The following is a 13,045-nucleotide window of genomic DNA, read 5'->3' as shown; positions in this document are numbered from 1 at the left end:
CCAGCTCACGGTGTGTCCCTATTCCCCACCAGACTATAAGCTCCAGGAGGACAGGGGCCGAGCCTGTCTTGGACACCCTTATATCCTGTTCCCAGCATAGAATATTGCACCATGAAGGTTTAGGTGTTCGTCGAATGCATGGGTGGAGGGAGTATAGCACCTCCTTTGTTAAGAGAGTAAGATGCCTGGATCCAAATCCCAGCTCTGCCACTCACCAGCTGTGTGACTTCAAGCAAGTCACTCAGCCCCTCTGATCTGTTTCCTCATCTGTAAAATGAGGCTAATAAAAGATCCTACCTCCCTGGTTATTAGGAGGACTGAATGAGATAAAACCTGCTAAATACTGGGCCTGGTGCTCAATAAATGCTAGCTGTGGTTACCATGGATGACTGAATGAATAAAGAAGGAAGGCAGAGGGACAATCCAGATGCTGGGGTCTCTGAGATGGCAAACCTTGGATCTGTTTACCCACCCCCTGGGCTCTCCCAGGCAGGTTAAACCAGACAGCTCACACGGGTGCCCCCAGAATGGCTTCTGCCCCTGTCCCCCAGTCCAACTGCCCCTTCCCCACCACTGGAGGAAGATACCTGTACTGGTCACTCACCGACATCACCAGCACGTAGACACGCAGGTCAAACTTGCGGCCTGCCAGGCAAGGAAAGAATTAATCAGTGTAACAAATATTGATTGTGTACCATGCTAGGTTTGGGGGATACAACAGTTGACAAGCAGATGTGAATCCCAATGAACCACAGGAGGTACCGGGTGCCTGCCTAGCCCAGATGGGGTGGGGCCTTCGAGCAGGAGGAGTTGCCTGAGCAGAGGCCCAGAGGCGACACAGAGCTTGGTCCAAGGGCAGAGTGAAAGGAGATGTCAGTGAGGTCAGCAGAGGCCAGGTCATGTGCAGTTTTGGGATTTTGTTCTACCAACCATGGGAAGCTACTGAAGGGTGTCCGATCCCTCTGGCAACTGTGTTTGGAGTGGAGCGAAGGGGGCCAGAGCAGTGGGCATCAGTGCGGAGGCTGGCATGTTGTCCTGGAGGGAGAGGACAGTGGCCGGAACTGCAGGTTCTGCAGGGGCTGGCCACCTGCAGGAACTGCAGGTGGCCAGCCAGGTTCAAAAGCTGCATGTGAGCTTGATGAAGAACCGATGTGGGAGGGAAGAGAGGGATGCTCCCAGAGCGGTCTCCGCCTTCTGGCTTGGGGTGCGAGGGCTGTGTCCCTGGGGGGAGGCTGGTGGGTGAGCCAGATGGTGGGGGGAGGACAAGGGCTGGATTTTAGTCCTGTTGGATTCGAGTTGCTGAGAGATGCCTGCGAGGGGATGATACAGGCTGTGGGACATCAGGGCCTGGGGTGCAGGGCAAGGTCTCGGCTGGAGTCAGAAAGCTGGGAGTCACTGGATCTGGGTGGTGGTTAAAGCCACAGGAGAGGATGGGGTCACTGGGAAAGGGAGGGGTGGAGGAGACACCACAGACTGCCCCCTGGGGAAGGACATTGCCTGAGGAAGTGAGAGGAGGCAAGTGATGCTGACCCCTTTGGAGCACTGGCTCCTCTCAGACCAGACCCTCCCAAGACGCCCCTCCTCACATACTGCCTGACGTGTCTGTACTTCTCGGCCCCCGTGTGGGAAAAGCAGAGGTGGAGACGGCCTGGGGAAATCCGAGAAGGTTTCATGCGCTAGCCTGGTTCCGCCTCAGGCCCTTGGCCCTTACAGCTCCCCCTCCCTCCAGATCTACCCACAGGGGACCCCTAGTTGTCATTCAGGTTTCAGCTCCCGTCACTTCTGCAGAGAGGCCCTCCCTCACTCTGCACTTGATTTACTTCATAACACTCACCGCTGTGTGGAACTATCTCACTTCTTTGTTCCTGGTTTATTGCTGTCTGCTCATCGGAGTGTAAGCTCCAAGAGAGCAGGGTGGGCGGCCAGCACCCTGGACAATGGTTGGCACTGACTAGGCACTTTGTAAATATTTGTTGGATAAACGCGTGAAGGAGCTGGTGCTTGAAGAATGAAGAGGATTTTAGTGAACCAGGAAGGGAGAGGGAAGGGCATGCCAGGCAGGGGGAACCTTAGGGGCAACGGCTGGGAGGTGGGAGCATGCAGGATGGGATTCTGTCTTTGCATCCCATCATGCCTGGTGTCAGGCTGAGCCCATGTTGGGCTGCTAATCAAGGCTTGTTGACTGACTGACCGACCGTTCCATGGAAGGGCAGAAGCAGAGACAGCCATCTTACCTCCTATCAGGTAGGGATTTTCAATGTAACGCTGAGCTACATAGCTCTCCACGGGAATATCATCTTTCTGGTCATCAGAACTTCTTGTGTCCTAGTTGTAATAATAATTGTTATTAACATTTTTTTAGCATTTCCTGTACACGAGGCATTGTGATAGGCACTCTACTTGGGGGTATATGATCTGATCCTTAAATCAACCCTGTCGGGAAGGTACTAATGTTATTCCCATTTTACAGATGAGAAACTGAAGCACAGAGAGGGGGAGTGACTTGCCCATGGTAACACAGCCAACTGGTGGTACAGCTGGGAAGTGGACCCACACAGGCTGGGCCCAGAGCCTGGGTATTTAACCTCTAGATCTGTGCTTCCCAATAGGGCAGCTACTGGCCACATGTGGCTATGTATATTTATATTTAAATTGATTAAAAGGAAATGATATTACATGCTACAATATGGATGAACCTTAAAGGCTTCATGCTAAGTGAAATAAGCCAGACATAAAAGGACAAATATTGTATGATTCCACTTATACAAGGTATCTAGAGTAGTGGAATTCATAGAGACAGAAAGTAGAAGGGTGGTTGCCAGGGGCCGGGGGCAGGGGGACAGGAGGGGATTGGAGTGTTTAATGGCTACAAGTTTCAGCTGGAGAAGATGAAAATGTTCTAGAAATGGATGGTGGTGATTGTTGCACAAAACTATGAATGTACTTAATGCCATTGAATTGTACACAAATAGAGTTAAACTGGTAAATGTTATGTATATTTTACCGCAATAAAAGAGGAAATAAATTAAAAATCCAGTCCTTCAGTCTCACTAGCCTCATTTCCAGTGTTCAGTATATCAACATGTCGCTAGCGGTCAGGGCATCGGAGAGCACAGGTGTGCACCATTCCCACCACTGTAGGAAGTTCCATTGGTCAGTGCTGCCTGGAGCACCACCCAGGCCTCCAAGGACATTCCTCTCCCTTCTCTACCTGCTAATTCTTTGCAGGCCAGCCCAGCTCAGGAGGATAGCATGCTCCTTTCACCTCACCATCTGCAAAGCCCTTTCCCACCCACTGTCCCCTTCACAGTAACCTTGTGAGAAAACCGAGGCCCAAAGGCAAATGTCACATACCTGGTAAGGTCACACAACAGCCAGTGGCAGTGAGCGCTGGAACTCAGGGCTTCTGGGCCCAAGGGCCAGAATTTTCTACACCTACCATCACCACTACCCCCAAGCTGCTTCAGTATCGAGGCAGCCAGGTCTTCTCTTTCTGGGACCCAGGGCTACCCCCACCTATACTCATGTGGCTGCCAGAGGGGTTGACAGCGCTCTGAGCCGGCTGAGCCTCCAAGCTGGTGAGCTTCTTCCCAGCGGTGCCCTAACAGTTTCATGGGAGGAATCAGGACACACGGTGAGGAGGAAAAATTCATTTACTGAGCACCTGCTGTGAGCCTGCTGACGCGGTAGGTGCCGGTTGTGTAGGAGTTCTGTCATCCTGCTCCTCACACCCACCCTGCACATTATCATCTCTAAGGGGTTCAGCAATTTCCCCAGGACCACACAGCTGCTGAGGCAGGATTGGGACCAGGATTTCTGCTGTGACAAGGACGGGGTTGGGGGAGGGAGGGACCTGCCTCAGGCTCAGTCCAGGACCTGGAGGAAGAGTTAGCCAAACTCTCCGCAGCCATGTGAGCAGGAGGCCCAGGAAAAGAATGCACCGTTCTCTTAGACATATTAACTCCTTGATTCACTGGGGCACAGAGAGGTGAAATGACTTGCCCAAGGTCACACAGCTATTAAGTGGCAAGGTCAGGATTTGAACCCAGGCAATTTGGCTCCAGAGACCCTGCACCCATAGTCAGGCCTGTGGGCAGAGCTTCTTTGCCAGCCCTCCAAGCTTTGAGGGCAAGGAGGAGGGGCCCCTCTCATCCATGCAAGGGCAAAGGAGGGTTTGGGGAGGAAGGGGGAGGGGCAAGCTCACCTTCTTCCAGTCCATGATGTCCTTCAGCCTCCGGAAGAGGAAGATGCCCTTCCCCTGCGACCGGGCTACCTGGGGTGGGGGTGAGGGCAGAAAGGTTGACTCTCAGCTCTGTGTGGTTCCCTGTTGGCCCCTGGACCTGGGGGCCTGGGGGGCCTGGGGCCCCTCCCCAGCATTTTTCTGTTTCCATCTCCCCCCGAGGGCCCCCCAGCTGTCCCTGAGGAATGATCCAGCCCAGCCTTGAAGGGGTTGGGACAGAGAAGGTGCTAAGCATGGTGGGAGGGAGAGAGGGAAGTGGGAAGGAAAGTGAGAGACCGACTGAGCTCACAAAGGCACACAATTGCATGAATAATACAAAGGAGCAGACAATTAAAAAGCCATTTCTAACAGTCCTGGGAACACATCATCCACTTCTTTTTTTGGAAATCAATTTGCCTTCCTAATTAGATTTTGCTTCAGCTAATACTGCAATCAGCCTGCCTTTACTGAATCCCAGCATGGATAATTCAAAGCTTCACAGAGTCTAGGGGTTGGAGAATCTTTCATACCATGCAGGGCAGCAGGCACCAAAGGCATTGTTCCCTCTGTGACATCTCTCCACAACGGTCACCTGCCTGACCTTGCACATTCACAGTGCCAGGAAGCTCACTACCTTCCCCCACCCCCTGACAGCCCATTCCGTGGCAGGATAGCTCTATTAAGCAGTCATTTCATCCAGAAGGTACATATTAGGTGCCTACTGTGTGCTTGGCTTTATGCTATAGCAGTAGCCCAGACCTCATGGAACTTTCACAGCCTAACCTGTGTTGAGTTAAAATTCGCCTGCCTGATTCTGGCCTCTAGGCCTCCTGCAGCAAATCTGGTTCCTGGGCCCCAGAACAGCCCTTTGGTTATTTGCAGCCACTGAGCAAGTGCCCCGGAGTCATTTTTTCTCCAGCATAAATGCACCCAGCCTGAGCAAACTCTCATTTCGTTCTCATCTCCTCTGAGCATGGCCCAGCTGGTCAAAGCGAGGCTCTTGGTACAATGTGAGGCGGGCAGGGCCATCAGGCATGGCTGCGGGTTGTTGCAAGAAGGGCTCCCAGCGGTGGGGGCAGTGGGAGCTAAAAACCCAGCCCTGTTCTGCCTGCCATGCTGTGCACCCTGGCTCAGGGTTGTGTGTGCCCAGAAGATGGGGTGCCCAAAAGACTGGAGCACTGGCAGTGGTGCAGGGACAGCCACACGTGCACAGCTCTTTTGGAAAACAATTACTCAGTGTGCATCCAGAGCTTCCAACAGTTCACAGCTGTGCAAAGACTTGACCGGGCACTTCGCAAGAGATGACCCAGAGTAAGCAATGAAAAGGCACTAACCCATAGTCTTCAGGGAAACGCAAATGAAAACCCCAATATGATAGCACTACACACTCCCCAGGAATGGCTAAAAGTAAAGGCAGACACTACCAAGTGTTGGTGAGGATGTGGAGAAACTGGAATGCTCACACACTGCATTGTTGGGAAACTGCTGGGCAGCATCCACTAAAACTGAAGGCAGTCACCTCTGTGACCCAGCGATTCCTCTCCTAGGTAACTCCGTGACAGAAACGTGTGCACGTGGGCATCCATGGACATGCACGGGAATGTCCAAGCAGCACAATTCATAATAACTGCAACCTTGAAACTCTCAAATGAATAAATATTCTCTCAATGGAATAGTATACAACAATGCTTAACAATTTACAGTTACCCACATCAGTATGGATGAATTGCATGGACATAATGTTGAAGGAGAGAAACCAGACACAATGTAGCTGTATTGCATGATTCCAATTATATAAAATCCAAAAACAGACAAAAGGAACCTATGCTGTCGGTGACTGGGGGTGGTGAGTGGAAAGGGGTCTAGGGGAGCTGCTGAGGGGCTGGCAATGCTCTGTGTATAATATGGATACTAGTGTTCACCTTGTGAAAATTCATCAAGCTATATCCTTAAAATTTGGGCACTTTCTGTTTTATTAAACTTCAATTAAAAATTTTTTTTTAGAAGTTCATACCTTTTGATCTAGGAACCGCCACCCCCACCCCTGTTGATTGACTTCCCTAAAGTCACTCCACTTCCTCTTCTTCCTGGCTGACAAAGCCCGCCTCTCAGGATAGAGGCTAGAAAGACCAGATACTTGTTTTCCCAGCCTCCCTTGCAGCTAATGGAAACCATGGGACCCATTTTGGCCAAAGAGACCTAAGGAGATATCTGCTTGGGGCTTTGAGGAAAGAATTTCATCCTTGTTAAAAATATTAGGAGGCTTCCCTGGTGGCGCAGTGGTTGAGAATCTGCCTGCCAATGCAGGGGACACGGGTTCGAGCCCTGGTCTGGGAAGATCCCACATGCCGCGGAGCAACTGGGCCCATGAGCCACAACTACTGAGCCTGCGCATCTGGAGCCTGTGCTCTGCAACGGGAGAGGTCGTGACAGTGAGAGGCCCGCGCACCGCGATGAAGAGTGGCCCCAGCTCGCCGCAACTAGAGAAAGCCCTCGCACAGAAACGACGACCCAACACAGCCAAAAATAAATAAATAAATAAATAAATAAATTAATTAAAAAATTAGGGTTGGGGAGAGACTGGGGGTGGGGGAGAGAGAGAGAGAAAGTGCCTGCCCCTTGTTTGAATGCTACATCTGAGGAGGTGATACCTGCAACTACAACAGCCATCTCACATCCATAAGGTGACAAGTTTGATGACAGAAACCCAACACACTGAGGAGGCAGAGTGGACAAAGAGAAGAAGCCTGGGCTTTTAATGGCACCATTGAGTACATCCCTAAACCTGGAACTGCCTACCTCCGGCTTTCTTGTTATATAAGATAATGAAAAGCCTTTATTGTTTAAAGCCTTGTTAGTCACTGACATGCCTGTTCCAGGAGATGTCCTCCTAAGGGAATAATCCTAAAGAGTGGAAAATAAACTTCCTGCGTGGTGATAGATCAGGGTTGTTGAGACTGGAAATCACCTAATATCTAGCCCCGCCAGACTGTCGTTTCCAAAAGCAATCACAACGATATTCCCAGTCCAATATGTCTTCCACAACCTTGCCACCCACCACCTTCCAACAAGAGGAAAGTCAATGTCCGTTCCCCTTGAATCTGCGTGAGCCTTCAGGACTGTCTCAACTAATTGTGTACAGCAGAAGTGATGCTGTGGGAATTCCAGTGCTGGGTCATAAAAGGCAACACAGCTTCCACACAGCTTTCTCTTTGGAGATGGTTACCCTTGGAACCCAGCCACCATGCTGTGAGGAAGCTCAGGTCACGTGGAGAAGCCCACAGTGGGGGCAACTGAGTCTTCCAGCCCCCAACCCTGGCTGAACTCCCAGCCAGCAGCCAGCACCAACTTGCTAGCGGAGCGAGTGAGCCAGCTTGGCAGCAAATCCTCCAGCCCTCAGTAAATCCGCCGCCCAGGTAGACGCTGGAGTAGCCATGGGCCTTCCCTGTCAAGTGCTGCCCAAGCTGGAGGCTCATGAGTTAAATAAGAGATGATTGTTGTTTCAAGCCACGGAGTTTTGGGACGCAGCAACAGAAACAGAACTTTAGGGGAATAGTTCCTAAACAATGGTAATATTAGCAGCTAATACTTCTCAACTATGAACCAGACACAAGGATTTTACACACATTTCCTCATTAAAGCTTTTTTTTTTCACCTTGCATTTTCTTTTTTTTATAATTATTTTTATTTTATTTTATTTTAAATATTTATTTATTTATTTATTTATTTATGGCTGTGTTGGGTCTTCATTTCTGTGCGAGGGCTTTCTCCAGTTGCGGTGAGCGGGGGCCACTCTTCATCGCGGTGCGCGGGCCTCTCACTATCGCGGCCTCTCTTGTTGCGGAGCACAGGCTCCAGACACGCAGGCTCAGTAGTTGTGGCTCACGGGCCTAGTTACTCCGCGGCATGTGGGATCTTCCCAGACCAGGGCTCGAATCCGTGTCCCCTGCATTGGCAGGTGGATTCTCAACCACTGCGCCACCAGGGAAGCCCACCTTGCATTTTCTATTTACTATTTTATATTAAAATTTTCTGACATATCAAAAGCAGAGAATAGTACATACTCCCAATACACAAATTCAAAATTATCAAACTTTCATTTTAAAACAAATCCCAGATGTCATGTTATTTCACCCTTACAGACTTCAGTGTGCATCTTGTTTTCAAAAAATTGACACTCTGCTATATAACCATAATACCATTATCATACAAGACATAATTAATAATGATGTTTTAGCGCCTGATTCTTCAGTCCATAATCAAATTCCCCTGATTATCTCAAAAATGTCCTTTTATAATAGGTTTAAGTCCAGACCTAAACAGCTCCCTACATTGCATTTGGTTGTTATGACACCTAAGTCTCTTTTAATTGAGGACAGTCTTCCCTCCTTTCCCCCTGCCATTGACTAGTTGTACACACCAATTGTCCTGTGCACTGTTCCATGTTCTGGGTTTGTCTGTTTCCTTGTGGCATCATTTAAAGTATTCCTCTTTTCTTTGTATTTCCTATAAATGAAACTTAGCTCTAGAGGTTTGGTTAGATTCAAGTTCCACTTTTTGGCAAGACTACACAGCTGGTGCTATTCCATCACAATTGTCTGGTTGCTCCACATCTAGAGACGCTAAGATTGATCAGCTTGCACCTTTTTCAACTTCACATTCTATTCTGAGCACCTCTCCATTTCAGCTCGTATAGAATGCCCTCGTTCTTTATCATGGCTACAATAGATCCCATTGGGTGAAAACACTGGGTGAAAATAACAAAGTGATCATTCCCTTGAAAAGAATACTTCATCTCAGGGGCTTCCCTGGTGGCACAGTGGTTGAGAGTCTGCCTGACATCTGGAGCCTGTGCTCCGCAACAGGAGAGGCCACGATAGTGAGAGACCCGCGCACCGCCATGAAGAGTGGCCCCCGCTTGCCACAACTAGAGAAAGCCCTAGCACAGAAACGAAGACCCAACATAGCCATCAATCAATCTTTAAAAAAAAAAAAAACTTCATCTCAATTTATTTGTAAAGATGATCATAAAAGACCCATCAAGGTCTATGATTCTTTAATTATGTGCATCAGAAGTTTGCTTTTTAAAAGGAGCCCTTGAATGTATTTTTGGTAAAGAAGTCTTTTGTATTGTAATTAATTCGTTTCTAAATTCTGTTTAGAAAGTCATATCATGGCTTTTCTTAAGGGACAGTTGAGTGTTGGCTATAATTATGTGGAGGGATAACTACAAGAAAACTACTGCATATGATACTAATGTAGAAATTGTTTTGCTTTTCTCCCTTTGTCAACAGGAAAAGGGACAGAAAATCTCAGACTCCTTAAAGATAGCCTCCAAACACCAAATGGAAACACTGGAATTATGTGTAATTAGAATTACGCATTTATAGATAACTAAGGGGCCACTTGACAAAATTCATAAAAGGGAAGTGAGAGAATTTTACTCAGGAGACAGGAAAACATGGGCGATACAGATGGGATCACCTGGAAAAACTCAGTCCAATTAGAATCTACCCTATAGAATGGGGGAGCCGTAGTGGAATGGATACTGGGGAGACAATAACGCCCACTAAAGCTGGAATCCTATATGTACTTAATTTGAATTAAAAATCCTCTCTTATTTAAATCACAGCATCTCAGTTAGGTTCCATGTACCATTAGTGCCAAAATTTCGCAAAGGTAGACACTGAGGTTGGATATAAAGTGTAACAAGTTAGGCAACTTTGGTTTTTTTTTTTGAATTTTTGAATTTTATTTTATTTATTTTTTTATACAGCAGGTTCTTATTAGTCATAAATCTTATACATATCAGTGTATACATGTCAATCCCAATCTCCCAATTCATCACACCACCACCCCCACCCCACACTGCTTTCCCCCCTTGGTGTCCATACGTTTGTTCTCTACTTCTGTGTCTCAATTTCTGCCCTGCAAACTGGTTCATCTGTACTATTTTTCTAGGTTCCACATATATGCATTAATATACGATATTTGTTTTTCTCTTTCTGACTTACTTCACTCTGTATGATAGTCTCTAGATTCATCCACGTCTCTACAAATGACCCAGTTTCATTCCTTCTTATGGCTGAGCAATATTCCATTGTATATATGTACCACAACTTCTTTATCCATACGTCTGTCAATGGGCATTTAGGTTGCTTCCATGACCTGGCTATTGTAAATAGTGCTGCAATGAACATTGGGGTGCCTGTGTCTTTTTGAATTATGGTTTTCTCTGGGTATATGCCCAGTAGTGGGATTGCTGGGTCATATGGTAGTTCTATTTTTAGTTTTTTAAGGACCCTCCCTACTGTTCTCCATAGTGGCTGTATCAGTTTACATTCCCACCAGCAGTGCAAGAGGGTTCCCTTTTCTCCACACCTTCTCCAGCATTTGTTGTTTGTAGATTTTCTGATGATGCCCATTCTAACTGGTGTGAGGTGATACATCATTGTAGTTTTGATTTGCATTTCTCTAATAATTAGTGATGTTGAGCAGCTTTTCATGTATTTCTTGGCCATCTGTATGTCTTCTTTGGAGAAATGTCTATTTAGGTCTTCTGCCCATTTTTGGATTGGGTTGTTTGTTTTTTTAATATTGAGGTGCATGAGCTGTTTATATATTTTGGAGATTAATCCTTTGTCCATTGATTCGTTTGCAAATATTTTCTCCCATTCTGAGGGTTGTCTTTTCATCTTGTTTGTAGTTTCCTTTGCTTTGCAAAAGCTTTTAAGTTTCATTAGGTCCCATTTGTTTATTTCTGTTTTTATTTCCATTACTCTAGGAGGTGGATCAAAAAAGATCTTGCTGTGATTTATGTCAAAGAGTGTTCTTCATATGTTTTCCTCTAAGAGTTTTATAGTGTCCGGTCTTACATTTAGGTCCTTAATCCATTATGAGTTTATTTTTTTTTTTTTTTTTGATTTTCTTATTTATTTATTTATTTATTTATTTATTTTTGGCTGTGTTGGGTCTTCGGTTCGTGCGAGGGCTTTCTCCAGTTGCGGCAAGCGGGGGCCACTCTTCATCGCGGTGCGGGGACCGCCCTTCATCGCGGTGCGCGGGCCTTTCTCTATCGCGGCCCCTCCCGTCGCGGGGCACAGGCTCCAGACGCGCAGGCTCAGCAATTGTGGCTCACGGGCCCAGCTGCTCCGTGGCATGTGGGATCTTCCCAGACCAGGGCTCGAACCCGTGTCCCCTGCATTAGCAGGCAGATTCTCAACCACTGCGCCACCAGGGAAGCCCCATGAGTTTATTTTTGTGTACGGTGTTAGGGAGTGTTCTAATTTCATTCTTTTACATGTAGCTGTCCAGTTTTCCTAGCACCACTTATTGAAGAGACTGTCTTTTCTCCATTGTATATCTTTGCCTTTGTCATAGGTTAGTTGACCATAGGTGCATGGGTTTATCTCTGGGCTTTCTATCCTGTTCCATTGATCTATATTTCTGTTTTGGTGCCAGTACCATATTGTCTTGATTACGTAGCTTTGTAGTGTAGTCTGAAGTCAGGGAGTCTGATTCCTCCACCTCTGTTTTTTTCCCTCAAGACTGCGTTGGCTACTGGGAGTCTTTTGTGTCTCCATACAAATTTTAAGATGATTTGTTCTAGCTCCGTAAAAAATGCCATTGGTAATTTGTTAGGGATTGCATTGAATCTGTAGATTGCTTTGGGTAGTATAGTCATTTTCACAAGGTTGATTCTTCCAATCCAAGAACATGGTATATCTCTCCATCTGTTGGTATCATCTTTAATTTCTTTCATCAGTGTCTTATAGTTTTCTGCATATAGTTTTTTTGTCTCCCTAGGTAGGTTTATTCCTAGGTATTTTATTCTTTTTGTTGCAATGGTAAATGGGAGTATTTCCTTAATTTCTCTTTCAGATTTTTCATCATTAGTGTATAGGAATGCAAGAGATTTCTGTGCATTAATTTTGTATCCTGCAACTTTACCAAATTCATTGATTATCTGTAGTAGTTTTCTGGTGGCATCTTTAGGATTCTCTATGTATAGTATCATCTGCAAACAGTGACAGTTTTACTTCTTCTTTTCCTATTTGTATTCCTTTTATTTCTTTTTCTTCTCTGATTGCCATGGCTAAGACTTCCAAAACTATGTTGAATAATAGTGGTGAGAGTGGACATCCTTGTCTTGTTCCTGATCTTAGAGGAAATGCTTTCAGTTTTTCACCATTGAGAATGATGTTTGCTGTGGGTTTGTCGTATATGGCCTTTATTATGTTGAGGTAGTTTCCCTCTATGCCCACTTTCTGGAGAGTTTTTATCATAAATGGGTGTTGAATTTTGTCAAAAGCTTTTTCTGCATCTATTCATATGATCATATGGTTTTTCTTCTTCAGTTTGTTAATATGATGTTTCACATTGATTGATTTGTGTATATTGAAGAATCCTTGCATCCCTGGGATAAATCCCACTTGATCATGGTGTATGATCCTTTTAATGTGTTATTAGATTCTGTTTGCTAGTATTTTGTTGAGGATTTTTGCATCTATATTCATCAGTGATATTGGTCTGTAATTTTCTTTTTTTGTAGTATCTTTGTCTGGTTTTGGTATCAGGGTGATGGTGGCCTCATAAAATGAGTTTGGGAGTGTTCCTTCCTCTGCAATTTTTTGGAAGAGTTTGAGAAGGATGGGTGTTAGCTCTTCTCTAAATGTTTGATAGAATTCACCTGTGAAGCCACCTGGTCCTGGACTTTTGTTTGTTGGAAGATTTTTAATCACAGTTTCAATTTCATTACTTGTGATCGGTCTGTTCATATTCTCTGTTTCTTCCTGGTTCAGTCTTGGAAGGTTATACCTTTCTAAG

The 13,045-nt window shown here is 46.3% G+C and overlaps 1 protein-coding gene across 3 annotated transcripts in view; it reads right to left on the bottom strand.

Moving 5' to 3' along the window:
- TTLL9 (tubulin tyrosine ligase like 9) overlaps window positions 1–13,045 on the bottom strand; it is a 68,281-nt gene that overhangs the window by 19,994 nt on the left and 35,242 nt on the right. For all 3 annotated transcript variants that reach the window (XM_057529361.1, XM_028169328.2, XM_057529360.1), the window contains 3 exons: window positions 4,205–4,273; window positions 2,235–2,325; window positions 605–645 (listed from right to left, as the gene is read on the bottom strand). In XM_057529361.1, coding sequence (XP_057385344.1) covers window positions 605–645; window positions 2,235–2,325; window positions 4,205–4,273 — 201 coding nt within the window. The remainder of the gene's footprint in view (window positions 1–604; window positions 646–2,234; window positions 2,326–4,204; window positions 4,274–13,045) is intronic.

This window comes from Balaenoptera acutorostrata, chromosome 15, assembly GCF_949987535.1.
Source record: "Balaenoptera acutorostrata chromosome 15, mBalAcu1.1, whole genome shotgun sequence".
In the NCBI taxonomy this organism is placed as follows: domain Eukaryota; kingdom Metazoa; phylum Chordata; class Mammalia; order Artiodactyla; family Balaenopteridae; genus Balaenoptera; species Balaenoptera acutorostrata.
The sequence above is the reverse complement of the archived record's forward strand: the minus strand, read 5'-3'. Positions and strand labels throughout refer to the sequence as shown.